Genomic DNA, 15,412 nt, shown 5'->3' on the forward strand with positions numbered 1-15,412 from the left:
GCGTAGGACGATATAACAGATTCAAGGGCCACACTTGGAGGAGGGCGCAGGCCAGCCGTTCTCAGACATGGTCCCTGGATCAACAGCATCAGCATCACCTGGGAGCTTGCTAGGAGTGCAAATTCTCAGGCCCCGTTCCATACCCACAGAATCAAAACTCTAGGGTTGGGGCCCAGCTGTTTGTGTTTTAACAAGCCCTCCAGGTAACTCTGGTGTATGTTAATGTTTGGAACACTGCATTTGGCCATCATGCCTCCCATCGGCTCACTACCTATAATGTGCTAAGCAAGCATGGCAAGACTTTACATTCAAGTCATTGCTATTCATTGGACCCCTTGAAATTTCTACTAGGAATTATTGACATTCCAATAACTCTTTTCAGATGCCCTTAAGATTTGGGGATGTTGTGACACCTGGGTGGCTCAGTGGTTTAGCATCTGCCTTTAGCTCAGGGTGTGATCCCAGGGTCCCGGGATCGAGTCTCACATAGGGCTCCCCACAGGGAGCCTGCTTCTCCCTCTGCGTATGTCTTGCCTCTCTCTGTATGTCTCTTATGAATAAATAAATAAAATCTTAAAAAAAAAAGATTTGGGGATGACGCTGAGATCACAGGGTTCAAACGTGATGTGTAATTAAGGAAGTGCTTCCCAAGTCTCCCCTTCATTGGGCTCAATCTAGTTGGCTCACACTTCCTTCCACTCAGGGGTGAAAGCAACCCTTCGAATGTTTTTCTTAGAGTACAGTCTCACTTTCAGCTCACTTCCACTTGCCTGATCTAAGCCCCTACACCTGGTTCTGGATTCCTCGGGAGCTAAATAAATCCCAGGAGCTTTTGATCGGTCTGCATGGAAATAACAGGGTGGGACTCTTCCCATTCAGGCGTCATGCGAGCTCCAGACTCAGCCATCTCCCTGGTCTTTCCAGCACCCCCTGCAGTCATGAGCTCTGATGCAGAGATGGCCATTTTTGGAGAAGCAGCTCCCTACCTGCGGAAGCCAGAGAAGGAGAGAATAGAAGCACAAAACCGCCCATTTGATTCTAAGAAAGCCTGCTTTGCAATGGATGATAAGGAAATGTACGTGAAAGGTATGATCCAGAGCAGGGAAAATGACAAAGTCACAGTCAAGACCCTAGATGATCGGGTAAGTGTTGATTTCAGATGTCCTGGGTCATTTGGGCATCCTCACTAGCCTTTCCAGTAGGATATTAGAAATCACATACTGGTCCATAGGAATCTGATGATAGAACATGACTTACAATAATCTATTCCATAGTGAAGTGACAGGTGATGCTCCTATTGCAAACACCTTTATTCCCATTTCTTTCACTTTTCCAGGACTTGGGCTTTGAGAGTTGTTATGATGTTTGCTTTGGAGAAAGGGGAAGGTGAGGGTGGCAGATGTTGGACCATTTAAGGGAGAGATTGGAGCTGATCACTGCTGGGTAGTCCGGGCAAATATCCTTCCCTAGGCTGCAGAGTGATTTCCAGAGGAAGCACTGGAGATGATGCCTAGCTTAATGTAGAAAATTACAATGCATCATTCAATTAAATATTGACTGGACGCCCATCACGTCTAGCATCCATCACTTTGCAAATTGAAGCAAATCTCGGCACCTGCCTTCCCAAAGTTGACCATCTACTGTAGGAATCAAGATGTGCCTGGCAGGTGTGACTCTCAGTTTACAAACTTAGGCATATGAGACACATCTTTATTTTATTTCTTGTTTGTTTGTTGCACTTAACATCTGATTTCAGCCTCTTTTCACTGGGAGGGAAATAATTTTTCTTCAGTCATTCTTGGGGTCTCCTCCTATGGGTGTACCTCATTTTCTGGACCTTACACAGTACCACACTGAGGGTCTCGTCTCCTCTCTGAATGATCTGCTAAGAAACAAATCCTTGAAGCTTCAGAATGAACAGATCTTTCCATCTCCCCTTGTGCTACTTTGGGTGTCTCTCTAGGTAGGGCAGTGGGACAAAGGAGTCTCCTTTCCCCAAGAAACTTGGCATGTGGGGCACCTGGGTGGCTCAGTGGTTGAGCATCTGCCTTAGGCTCAGGTCGTGATTCCAGGGTCCTGGAACAGAGTCCTGCATCAGCTTCCCTGTAGGGAACCTGCTTCTCCCTCTGCCTGTGTCTCTGCCTTCTCTGTGTCTTTCATAAATAAATAAATAAAATCTTTAAAAAGACAGAGAGAGATTTGGCATGTACCAACAAATCCCCTACCTTTTGTCTTTTCACTAAAACCCTCAAAGCTTTTCTAAGGACTTAGGCTTTGGGAAAATAGAATCCAGAAAGCCTTTTTTTAAAAAATATTATTTATTCATGAGAGACACAGAGAGAGGCAGAGACACAGGCAGAGGGAGAAGCAGGGTCCCTGCAGGGAGCCTGATGTGGGACTCGATCCCAGGACCCTGGGATCATGCCCTGAGCTGAAGGCAGACGTTCAGGCGCTGAGCCACCCAGGCGCCCCAAATCCAGAAAGCCTTATAGGCTTTTTCTCTTTTCTGCCCTATTTTCTACCTCTCCTGAATTAATGGTGTGCAGAGTCAGCTGTATACTTGAATGGGGAAGTTGAGAAGGGGCAAACCCAGAGAAACGAAATTAAGTAGTAATCTCAGAAATACTGTTCAGCCATGGACCATGCTCCAAGTTCAAATGTTGTAACTATTATAGCAGAGCCGTTATAATAGTAATTCTGTTACAAGGAATTATGAAAGTCTTGAAAAGATGAAGAGACAGGAAATATGGCATGGAAGAGGTGTCCCTTGAGCTGAACTATGAGGGTTTCTGAACATAATGTCAATAAAGATATTCCAGACAAAGGAGCAGAGGTGATGAGGTGGAAATGCACAGAATACATTGGAGTATTCCTTTCCAACCTTCCAACCTTTGTCTCACTGAAACACCCAAAGCAAATGGGGTAAACAGAGGCAAGCTTCCCTGGCCTTGGCCATTCTGAGTCCTACCTGGATCCTGAGGGCTGAAAGGCTCTGTTGCTGTGCACATCTGTAACTCATTCTTGGCACACAGGTGGCACACTGACTGGGCGGTATCAGACCAGCACTGGTTACGCAGTTTGGCCAGAATTGGGTTAACCAATGGATGTTATGTGTGGATCATCTCTGGGAATGAAAATGATCCATGAAGCTATTCATGGTAATAGGGTGATTACATCACAGTCTTTCACTACTTCCACCACACCAAGCAAAGCAGAGTTCAGATTATTGGCTCTCCTATCTATCATATGCTTTTCCTTTCGATCCCCAGACCCTCACTTTGAACAGTGACCAAGTCTTCCCCATGAACCCTCCCAAATTTGATAAGATTGAGGACATGGCCATGATGACACACCTGCACGAGCCTGCTGTGTTGTACAACCTCAAAGAGCGCTATGCAGCCTGGATGATCTATGTGAGCACCTTTCAGCCTTATTCCATCTCTCTCTTTCTCTGAGTAAAGACAAGATCCACATGTTGCACTTTCTGGTTTTCTCAGACCTACTCGGGCCTCTTCTGTGTCACCGTCAACCCCTACAAGTGGCTGCCAGTGTACAACCCCGAGGTGGTGACGGCCTACCGAGGCAAGAAGCGCCAGGAGGCCCCGCCCCACATCTTCTCGATCTCTGACAATGCCTATCAGTTCATGCTGACCGGTGAGTGATTTCTTCAATCCCTATCTTTTATTTATTTTTTTTTTGAAGATTTTATTTATTTATTCATGACAGACACAGAGAGAGAGAGAGAGAGGGAGAGAGGCAGAGACATAGGCAGAGGGAGAAGCAGGCTCCACGCTGGGAGCCAGACATGGGACTCGATACCAGGTCTGCAGGATCACACCCTGGGCTAAAGGTGGCGCTAAACCACTGGGCCACCAGGGCTGCCCCAATCCCTATCTTTTAAAATAGTTTTTAGTTAATTATTCAAGTCTTTTAGCTAGACTGGATCTTAGCTAATTATTCAAGCCCTTTGGAGACCTTGATTATCTGAATGCAGTTATGGTCGAGGTGACCTTAGGAGAGTCTGATGATTCCATGATGAAAAGCCAGAGGTGCATATCTCCTATTAGCAGCCATGGTGCATAGGTCAGTGCTCATGGCTGAAGCCATGCTGCATAAATGCTTATTTGGGGGAACACGGAATACAGGAAGATATCCTGCCGCTACCTCCAAAGAATCCCCCTAACATGAGCATGCTTAGAAGGAGAAGACCAGATTAGTAACCTGGAGGATGCAAAGTTAGAGAACTGGGCATAGCAATGTCCCTGCACTGTCTTCTTCCCTAGACTTGGGCTCCTCTTTCTCTTCCCTAAATTTCGAGAATGGCATAGGAAATAGAGATGTGGTAACACGGGTCATGCCACCATGTTTCATGTCACTCTCGTCTTTCCCACTTTCACCTGACTTGGTTTGGTGCAGACTTAAGAAGCAGAAGCAAGGCTCTGAGATCTGAAGACAATTAGGCTCATCTACTAAACCTTGGGTTGCCCAAACCTCAGCCCTTCCTCTCTCACACTCAATCCTAGCCATTCCTACACACTTAATATTTTTCTTCAAATTGGCTGAAGTTGCATCAATTTTAAAAGGAAGATTGGTAACACTATTTGTATGAATTTCCTAGGGCTGCCACAACAAGGAACCACAAAATGAGTGGCTTACACAGCAGAAATTATTGTCTCAAAGTCTGGAGGTGGAAAGTCCAAGGTTGAGGTGTCAGCAGGGTCCTCTCCTCATAAGGGCTAAGAGGCAGAATCTGTTCCCTGCCTCTCTCTCTCTCTGTTTCTAGTGGTTTGCTGGCCATCCTTGGGGTTCCTTTGTAGAAGCACCACCTTGCTTACATGGTATTCTCATTTATGAGCATCTGTTTCCAAATCTCTCCTTTTGATAAAGGTCCCAATCGTATTAGATTAGGGCATCTCCCTCCCACTCCCATATGACTTCATCTTCACTAATAACATCTACAATGAACCAGTCATCTGGTCTGGTCATCTGCCCATGACCAGAATAAGGTCATATTCTGAGGTCATGGGCATAAACACCTGGACAGGTGAATTTCGGAGGGAGGGGGAGGGATACAACTCAACTCATAAACGATTGTAAGTGGAAACCCATGATCACTTTCCACAAACATGGAGTAAAGGTAAAAGAAAAACCTAATGACAGCCAATCAGTGCACATAGATTCTAATTAGGAGCTGCGCCTTCCCACGAGCCTTGAGTCTGAGACTTGCTCTCTTTCTTAGAAAAGGAGATGAGAAATTGCTGGCAAGCAGTTATAGATCTATGAATAAGAATCACATTCCCTCCATGGGATTCACTGTTCACTTGCCATGCGTGGTCTGTTACACATCCCACATTTGGGAAATCTACACAAATTGTCTCCAGGAAGATTAGACACATCCAAGTCTTCACCAAGCTAGTTCACAGCAAAGCCATGTACTCCAACCACCCCCACTATTGCCCTATTTTTATATCCCATGCATTTGCTGTTTCTTTATTTTGTTTTCTTCCCTCTGCATTTCTAGATCGAGACAATCAGTCCATCCTCATCACGTGAGTAACCTGTGTTCACAGCATGATGACTTGGAAGCCAGAGTTGTCCCTTCCACTCCTTTATCTTACGTGCTTTTCATCGACAGTGGAGAATCTGGTGCAGGGAAGACTGTGAACACCAAGCGTGTCATCCAGTACTTTGCGACAATTGCAGTCACTGGGGAGAAGAAGAAGGAGCAGCAGCCAGGCAAGATGCAGGTGAGCAGCTCCCTGCATCTGGAGATATGCTGGAATAAGGACAGCTTAAAGACGGGGTGAGCACCAAGGGTATGCCTAGCTCAGTGCTCAGCAAGATGCATGGCACAAAGTCTTGTTCCAGGGGTGCTTGTGGGGCTAGGCAGGAGGTGGTTCCACCTGGTGGCCCCAGGCAGGAGCACTGGCTCTATCAGTAACAGCCCAGCAACCCTGAGCAACATCCCATGCTCCTCCAGAGAAGGGAAGCTTTAGGCTCTCAGATGGGAGCGTACATCAAAATCACCAGAAGGGCTTGTTAACAACCAATTGCTAGGCCCCAGGCCCAGAATTTCGAATTGAAATTCCTAATTCACATTCACAGTCCTGCTACTTCACATTTCTATCATGATCCCACTGTTCATGCAATGGGTCTAGGGATCACACTTGGAGAACATGGGGTGGGGCAGTAGTTTGAAAACCGCTCTGGAGGCAAAAGGATAAACAGTCATGGGGAGTGAGAGTAAAAATTCTGCATTCTATAAGCAGACTTTTTAAAAGATTTTATTATTGATTTGAGAGAGAGAGCACTAGAAAAGGAGTGCAAGCATGAGGTGGGGGTGGGCAGAGGCAGAGGGAAAAGTAGGCTCCCTGCTGAGCAGGGAGCCTGACACCGGGCTCCATCTCAGGACCCTGGGATCATGAGCTGAGTCAAAAGCAGACACCTAACTGACTGAGCCACCCAGGTGCCCCAATAAGCAGATTTCTGAGCAAAAATTCTCATGAAATATATTTTGTGACTTAAAAATATTTTTTTGAGAACTGCTATTTCTACTGTATGATCTTTTCAGTGACTTTCTATTATATTTAAACTATTATTTCTATTCTATTTATACTATTAATTCTATTTATACCTCTGAACCTAAATGTCTAATAGATGGGTCATGATGCATGCAGTAACAGAGGTATGTATTCTAAAAAATCCATGAGTTATAATGGAGTGTTATCAGAGAAGAAAGGCAGTCTGAAAAATCAAGAGGAAGCCTGGAATCTGCTATGGCCAGAGTCACTGATGCTGTACTAAGGAGACCCTCTGCAGGATGGGATTTGAAGCCTCCTCAGGTGGTGGGGGCAGGGCCCATGGGTTCCTTCACCCATCTGCATTGGCCTCCAGGCTGAGCTGGTCAACATCTCTCCCTGGACCCTGACCAGAGCATCCACACTTTCAAGTCACCATGGGCTCCTTCAGAGGATACTCTAACGTCTTCCCTTTGCTTTTTCTTGTTTATTTTTAGGGGACGCTGGAAGATCAAATCATCCAGGCCAACCCCCTACTGGAGGCCTTTGGAAATGCCAAGACCGTGAGGAATGACAACTCCTCGAGATTTGTAAGACCCAGTCCAATTTTAACCACCTGCCTCCCCAAGAACCAAACCCTCTCTTCAAATGCTGGAGATAGATACATATTTTTTTAAAATCCCACATAAACTAGAATAGAGCCAGCCTTATTTTACCCCTAAGTGATTTAGATTAATTGAGCTCTGCTGGGATAATCTGATATACTGAAGAGTGTGTTGGCTTGTTGTCAACAGAGGGAGGATTTACCTGCTTGTTTCTAACAAGGCAGCATTAGCTCTGAGCATCCTGAAGTCACTTGGTCTCTCTAGGTGGAAGCATTTAAAATGCTGAAGTCCATTGAGAACTCTCCATTGCCTCGTTAACCACGGAAACCGTAGTGTGAATTAAGTGAATAGGTTTGAACTCCTCCAGGTCAAAAGGCATTGGGAGAAGGAGAAACCTGGTGAAAGCAGGAGAGCCCAAAACTTGGGAATACGTTGATGTTGAAGATACTGAAGGATATGTTCTATCCTTCAACATTTCTTAAGATTGGCCCATCCAAAGAGGCATTTACCCCCCCACCCCCGGCCCCACCAAGGGCAAATAAACAAATATCCAGCCCTCTACTTAATCTCACTGTACCATGAAGTGAACAACTACCATGAGGTGAAGCCCTTACTTATGCCTATAGTTGCAGAAGCATGTCAGGCCTTCACACATATAGGGAGCTTGATAATCTCAAGCTTGTGTTTTATTATTGCTTCTCAAGGATAAAATGGTCCCTGATGTGAAAGTACATACAGATATCAGGCTGTGAGCCCTGACCTGTCTTTCTTTCCCTTGGTCCTCTGTGCATTGCCCATATGCACATCTCTCTTCCTAGGGTACAACTAAAAACTCTTGCTTGTAGAGGATCTGGGTGCGTTTTATGCAGCAGAGATATGCATACATACTTGCACCAAGTTCATTATTGCACTAACCTGGCACCAGCTTAAAGTGGAAGAAAATGCTTTACATACCTACCCCTTGCCACTCTCATTATTTAGTACATGGGCCTCTCCTCTTGGCCCTGAACCAGAAGTCACGAAAAACCCACTGTGTTATTTTGTCTACCTTCCACCCAGCAAACAAACATTTGCAAGCTAAAACTTGCATCATCTTCCACTGAGAAGCTAACAATACTGAAGACCAAGCCTTACAGTTCACTCATGCCTCCACTGACCCTTCACTGACTCTCCCTGAGCTTCATTCAGGAAATATTGAGAATGTGATGGTGGAGTACGGACTACATTCCAGCTTCTATGGGTGAGAAAGAGAAGGCAACATTTTTGCCTTCAGATTTGCTCACAGTGTGGTAGAGCTCGGCCACTCATAAAATTTCACCTCTTGCCCCCCCCTCAAAATGGAGGAACTCAGACTCTGAATGCATATTTTGGTAGCCAGAGAGCCTGGCCCAAACCTAGGAACTAGGTTTGCCTGTAGTAAGTGGTAAGAAAAACCAAAGCAAGAAATCTCACAAGGAATACCCAGAGGCAAAGAGAGAGAGAGAGAGAGAGAGAGAAAGGAAGGAAGACAGACAGGCAAAATGGCCCAAGCAGGCCTATCAAAGGTATCATGAAACATTTGGGAATCCAGGTATCAGAGAGCAGGATAAAAACCAAAGGGACAGTCAAGAGTGAGGTGGCCCCAAGCAGAAGTTGGAGAGGAAGCCCACAGGTGTCTCCAAAACTGGATGAACAGAGCCAGATGCTTTGGGTAGAGCTATCTGAGTCTGGCTAACCCAGCTTGGGGACTCTGGGTGCCAGGCAGACAGAGGAGGGAAGTCCTCCACTTCTGGCATCACTTCTTCCCCGACCCTACCTTTCCCACTCGTGGCTGGTAGCAGCTGGCAAAAGCCAACCACAATACCAAATAAATAAAATAACTGTGATGTTTGTCAACCTGCCATTGGACAGGGGAAGTTCATTCGGATTCATTTCGGAGCCACAGGAAAGTTGGCATCAGCGGACATTGAAACCTGTGAGTCCTGGCACCATATCGGGCACCATGGTACTTGGCGACACAGCCACCTCCCAGACACCTGAAACCACATTCTTTCTTATTACCTTAGATCTCTTAGAAAAATCCAGAGTGACATTTCAGTTATCCAGTGAGAGAAGCTATCACATTTTTTACCAAATCTTGTCAAACAAGAAGCCAGAACTAATCGGTAAGTTCTTGGGGGTATTGGTCTCATCCTCTAAACCAGGCACCTTGGGAAAACACCCAGAGTGCATCATGCATGTGTGAGATGCTAACGGGACCTTCGTGTTTCACAGACTTGCTCCTCATTTCAACCAATCCCTTTGACTTCCCCTTCGTGAGCCAGGGAGAGGTCACTGTGGCCAGCATTAATGACAGTGAAGAACTGCTGGCAACTGACGTAAGCATTTTCTTTCCTTCCTTCTTAATTCCAGCACAGAATTACCAAGTTTGTGAACTGAGAGGCATCCTAGCAATCTAATCAGAAACTGGGACACAGGGATTCTCAGTGAGCAGACCCTAGATCTCAGAGATCTCAAGATGTCGAGACAATTAGCCCAGATTGCTCCCCTCCCCACTCAGCTCCACCTCAGGAGATGCCAGGGGGGGATACAGAAAGTTCTCCAAAACAGGCCTCCTCTTCCATTCTCTAGCATGGTAGAGTCGAGTTTTGCATTTATAAGGTTTTTGAAGGTTTCGTTGGAACTTCTCAGGCCATAAAACCATCTGCATGGTTCCTCTTTTTTTAAAAAAGATTTTATTTATTCATGAGTGACACAGAGAGAAAGAGAGGCAGAGACACAGGCTGAGGGAGAAGCAGGTTCCATGCAGGGAGCCCGATGTGGGACTCGATCCCGGGACTCCAGGATCACATCCTGGGCCGAAGGCAGGTGCTAAACTGCTGAGCCACCCAGGGATCCCCCATCTACACGGTTCTTGAAGAAAATTTTAAAAATACAGTAAAGTATCAAGCAGGAAAAACAACCCACTGTGTAGCAGATGCTCCACACCTCGTGCTACCTGCCTCCTCAGACTCACATTCGGCTCCCACGTCTTTAGTGCACCTGTCAGGCCTCCAGCCATTAGCTTTGGGAAGTATTTCCAAGGTTAAAAACTAGAATAGTAATAATAATAATAATAATAATAATAATAATAATAAGTGCATTGAGCATATATATGTGCTAGGAACTGAGTTGAGTGGTTCTCCCTGCTTTATCTCATTTAAATCCCTCCAAAAACCTCAAACCAATAGGTATGACTATTGCCTCATTTTACAAAAGTGAAAGCTGAGTCTTAGAAAAACACACACAATTTGCAAATGACGGAACACTTGAAGCCAGATCTGTCCAACCCCAAACCTGTATTTTTAAACCAACAGACACCATCTCTAAGCAATTAATCTTTCTCCAAGCTTCTCCTGGGTAATGGTCTATGACCCAGCAGAGGGGGATTGGTCTCTCTGAGGGTCTGCATTCCCCAAGAGGGTCCACAGACAGTAACCCTTTCACCTGGTTCCTTTCGATGTTAAGTGAAAGGTTTTCTCTTTTAATCCCTTCCTACGACATAGAGATGCATTTGCTGGGGTAGGATTTGGAGTCAAGGAGGCCATCGTGGCTCAGGACCTCTCCTCCCCCAGGTGGGCTCCTGGCCTAGACTCTCCCTCTCCCAAAGGGGGCGCCACCCCAAGAGTGCCTCATTGTTCCATATCATCCTGCTGACATGGACTTACCCGCTCACTGACCTACCAGCTCACCAGACCCATCCAGACATGCCATCTTCACCAGGGGGGCATTGCTTAGGCTCAGGCCGCAAGCCCTGCTGCATAATCAATACATCTATCCAAGGGAAGGATTTTTTGCTTAACTCTTTGTGGTAGGACATGAGCAAATGGCTATAAAACCAAATCAGCAAATGCTGTAGGCTCTGAAATGACCCAACGCTTGCTCCAGCCCATTTTATCACATGCTACCTGTAGGTCACTTACCCTGTTAGAGCCTCAGGTCTCACCTGGAACTTTGGAAAGATCCACACACCCATGAGGTTCTCATAGCAACTTGGTGAGATAACATATAGATGGGTGCCTAACCCCGGGCCTAGCACAGGGAGAGCTCTGCAAAAATTTGCCCCTTTCTTGTTTGAAAACTGATGGCATTCTCTTCGATGACCACCCCTTCCAGTTCTAATAGCCAGGAGACCATATTGTCTCAATTCTGAACAACACCAGAATTTCTGGGTTACAATGTCACACTCTCAAGCTATTGGGCACTATTTCTCAGACACTCTTCATGAGACTTCCTTCTTGTGGTGTCACATGATGGTTCCCAGTGGCCTCATCCAGAAAATAGCCCCAAACATATGTACAGCAGAAAAGGATTCAAATCAGTGCTTATTGGATGGAAGAAAGCAGTCATCACTTTTTCTTCCCATAATCTCCACCTTTCCACACAAACATGTTAAAGAAATGGTTTCTAACCCCTAACTTAACATATCGCCCTGTCATCCACTTCTTTGGGCAAATGCTATCTCACAGGCTGTACAGAAAGGGTGAGGTCTTGACCAGGGGCAACTGAGTCCCTGTGACAACTGTCCTTTCTCTAATTCCCAGAATGCCATTGATATCCTGGGCTTCAGTTCAGAGGAGAAAGTCGGGATCTACAAGCTCACAGGGGCCGTCATGCACTACGGGAATATGAAGTTCAAGCAGAAGCAGCGGGAGGAGCAGGCCGAGCCAGATGGCACCGAAGGTAATCACATCAATGCAGGAACTGGCATCTGACTCAGCACCTGTGCTTATCTATGGATAAGCATGAGATATGCTCTGGGTTCATCCCCAGAGCTGCTCTTCGAAAGTCGCACAAACTGAATGTGGGGTGTCCAAAGCTCATTGATTGTACTTGAGCTGGAGAAGTCCAAGAATCGTAGAGTGGTGGACCCTTGAAAAACAAAAGACATCATTCTCATGGATGAATAATCACTGTTCACACCACTACCTCTCACCATCACGGTTTACCTGTTATCTTAAGGGTAGACATTTACCTGTTCTGTGGACTTCAATTTCTCTCTGTACATCCTTAAAACTCAGAATGCTGCCCTAAGCATCTGCGCCAGGTGAGGAGGTTTCCTCCTCCTGTTGCCTTCAATTCCACTCTGACATCTGTTGAACTTGACCCTGAACCAAGGACTGGTGTACCAGTCTCCCCTCCTCCCCACCTCAGGACTCTCACCGGGGTGATCTCCCCACCCCCTCAGCCTGGTCCTGGAAACAGAGCAGAGGAAAGTAGGAGGGGCTACCAGCAGTAGGACCAACCCACCATATGCCCTGCTCATTAGGCCTCATTTCTCACACTATGTCTTATAAGCTCTGTAAGTAAAAAGCTGGTTCATCTCCAATAGTTCTACCTATTTTAACATCCCCCATGATGTGTGAAACAGTGTGTCTTGAGCCCCAGATGATAGGCAGGAACAATAGCCTTGAAAGAAAGGCCAGGAAAATACACGTGACTCTATCACTGCCCACAATGGCTCACCTAATTAGGCTAAGGTTGCCCAGGATGACCTCTTTTTATTAATTCCAAGTCAATTGTTAGTGACATCATCATAGGAATAATAGCCCATCAACATTCACTGGTTCAACTCCACCCCCCACTCTCCCAGCCCCCACACCCCCAGTCTGCTCTGCAAGTGGAGGGGATTATGCAGGGAATGTACCAGGGGGTATCAATCCTTGGGGCCATGTGGGAATCAGGCCTGTGGCAGTGTGCCAGACAAGCGGCAACAGAGAAACTCAGTGTTCAGAGCAAGAAGCACTTCTGATTGGGATAATCAGGGAAGTTTTCCTGGAGGAAGAGGGTACTGGCTTGAACTTTGAAGGATGGATAGGATTCTGAAAGGTGAAGAGGGAGGAGAGAAGGCAGTCTGGGCAGAGGAAATAAGATGATGAAGGGGGCAGGGGAAGGAATGTGATGAGACTGAACCCCAGAGTGGTCCACTTTGGCTACAGAAGAGGATGTGTGCTGTAGATCTGTAAGAGATGGGAATTGAAAAGTGATTATCTTGGTATCTGTTGGAGAAGGCCTTGAGTGCTGGGATAAATAGTTTATAATGTACACGGTAGGCACCAGAAACCATGAACTCTCCACACAGCAGGGGAAGTTCGTGTGAATTAATCTGTGATCAGTCAGGTTCACCAAGAGTGTGGGTCCTTGAAAAGAAAGTGTACCAGCCTCCTCAGCGAGGGTGGATCATATGATAAGTATCATGGCCCAGGACCCCTTCCAGCCCTGGAAGCCCCGTGTTCAGTGTGTAGGAGCAGAAAGATCCTGCAAATGGGAAAGTGGGGGCCAGATCTGTCTCTGAGGTCCTCTGATGGTGACCAATCCAAGTGAATATTTGCTGAATGCTCACCACACACCAGGCCCATTTTACGACAACCCAACCAGTGGGGTACAGCCACAACCCCTCCACCCCAGTTTTCAAGTGAGAAAAATGAGTAATAAGTAGGCAAGACCAAAATCTGAATGTCAGACCATCTGAGTCTAGAGTCCAGGCTCTCTGCCGCTATACTATTCCAAACAATGGAGATGTCAGCTATTTTGAAGGTGAAGTGAACAGGATTTAGTGCCTATCTGACCACAGGCATGTCAGGCATGAGGAGGAAGGATGTAATCACCCCAAGCTTTCAAGTTTAAGTGACAAGAAGAATACCACCCACCTACAGTGCAAAGTGAGAGAAGGGGATAGTTTAAGCCAAGAGGAAGGCACTTATTTGACTTTTTATTAAGCACTTGACAAATACAGTCCTGGATTTTCATTATCTCATTCCCCAGCCATCTCTAGGATAATGGTCCCAACCAAGGAAGGGCTGTCCCTAGAGAAGTAAGATTTCTTTATCCTCTGGATGAGCTCAATGCAGACAACCAAGTACATCCCAAAGTCAACTCAACTTCCAACAAACTGTATGAAATTGCCAATTCTCAACTGCTTTTGACCCTCTCCTAACATCTGAAGACTGGATCAGGTTTTGTAGTCCATTCTCAGCTATGAGCATGGCATCTTGCATAAATTTCGGAAGCTGCTTAACATGTATTGTTAACTATCCAAATGGTGCTTCCTTTACTCATAATAGTATTTTGTTGAATTATCAGAGTCCAATGTCACTGTGTCACTGTATCCTCTTAAAAAATGAAATTTAGGGGGACCTGGGTGGTTCAGTCAGGTGTGCATCACTTGATTTCAGCTCAGGTCATGATCTCAGGGTCGTGAAACTGAGCTGCACATTGGGCTCCATGCTGAGCATGGAGTCTGCTTAGGATTCTCTCTCTCCCTCTCCCTCCAACTGTCTCCCCTGCTCTCTTTCTTGAAAAAGAAAAGGAAGGAAGGAAGGAAGGAAGGAAGGAAGGAAGGAAGGAAGGAAGGAAGGAAGGAAGGAAGGAATTTAAATATCAGTAGGTGAAGATCAACCTTCAATTCAAAATTGCATCTAGAAGGCAAACTGGCAGTTCTGGAAAACCTGCATCCCTGGATTATGAGATGGAAGCTTCCTTGGACAATTCCAGTCCTGATGCACAGAGGCCAATATAAAAACACCAGAAAAAGGGAGCTTGGGAGGGTCAATTGGTTAAGTATCTGCCTTTGGCCCAGGTCATGATTCCAAAGTGTTGCGATCAAGTCCCATGCTGGGCTCCCTGCTGAGCGGGGAGTCTGCTTCTTCCTTCCCCTCTCCCTCTGTGTGCTCACTCTCTTTCTCTCAAATAAATTAATAAATAAAATCTTTTTAAAAACATTTTTAAAAATACCTATAAGGATTATAGGAAATATTTCTAGGAGGTCCTAGAGCCAGAATGGCCCCATCAGCCACTGCCATCCTTGTGTGACACCATTTCTCTCTTCTTTCAGTGGCTGACAAAGCTGGATACCTGATGGGTCTAAACTCTGCAGAAATGCTGAAAGGCCTGTGTTGTCCGAGGGTGAAGGTTGGGAACGAGTATGTCACCAAAGGGCAGAACGTCCAGCAGGTAAATGGAGACCCTCTGAGTTCAGCCAACTCGGTTATTCTGCTCTTTTAACCACCATCTCAAGGTTCTTTCAGTTGCAGGTGTCAGAAATACATACGCAACTGGCTTCAGCATTAAGGGAAATTTCATTCTTACACCCTAGGGGTAGCTCAAGGAATGCAAATAGAGAAGTGGCTTGTAGCCAGGAACTGAAAGACCCCTCAGGAGTGGGGCAGGCCTTGGGCAGGTCCTCCCCTGGGGTTCCATGGACAGTCATTGTTCTCCTTCTCTTCTATATTCTCACTGGGCAGACAAACTCTCTGCATCCCTCCTGCCCAC

The 15,412-nt window shown here is 46.1% G+C and overlaps 1 protein-coding gene across 2 annotated transcripts in view; it reads left to right on the forward strand.

Moving 5' to 3' along the window:
• Positions 1–938: 938 nt before the first annotated feature.
• LOC140630623 (myosin-13) overlaps positions 939–15,412 on the forward strand; it is a 51,396-nt gene continuing 36,922 nt past the window's right edge. The window contains exons 1-11 of one of the 2 annotated variants that reach the window (XM_072821127.1): positions 939–1,142; positions 3,270–3,413; positions 3,498–3,654; positions 5,522–5,549; positions 5,636–5,747; positions 7,016–7,108; positions 9,014–9,077; positions 9,169–9,267; positions 9,377–9,480; positions 11,686–11,824; positions 14,976–15,094. In XM_072821127.1, the coding sequence (XP_072677228.1) occupies positions 939–1,142; positions 3,270–3,413; positions 3,498–3,654; positions 5,522–5,549; positions 5,636–5,747; positions 7,016–7,108; positions 9,014–9,077; positions 9,169–9,267; positions 9,377–9,480; positions 11,686–11,824; positions 14,976–15,094 (1,263 nt within the window). Of the gene's footprint in view, positions 1,143–3,269; positions 3,414–3,497; positions 3,655–5,521; positions 5,550–5,635; positions 5,748–7,015; positions 7,109–9,013; positions 9,078–9,168; positions 9,268–9,376; positions 9,481–11,685; positions 11,825–12,728; positions 12,971–14,975; positions 15,095–15,412 lie in introns of those variants that run through there. The other variant, XM_072821128.1, reaches the window with a different exon arrangement.

Source organism: Canis lupus, chromosome 3 (genome assembly GCF_048164855.1).
Source record: "Canis lupus baileyi chromosome 3, mCanLup2.hap1, whole genome shotgun sequence".
NCBI classification, from domain to species: Eukaryota; Metazoa; Chordata; class Mammalia; order Carnivora; family Canidae; genus Canis; species Canis lupus.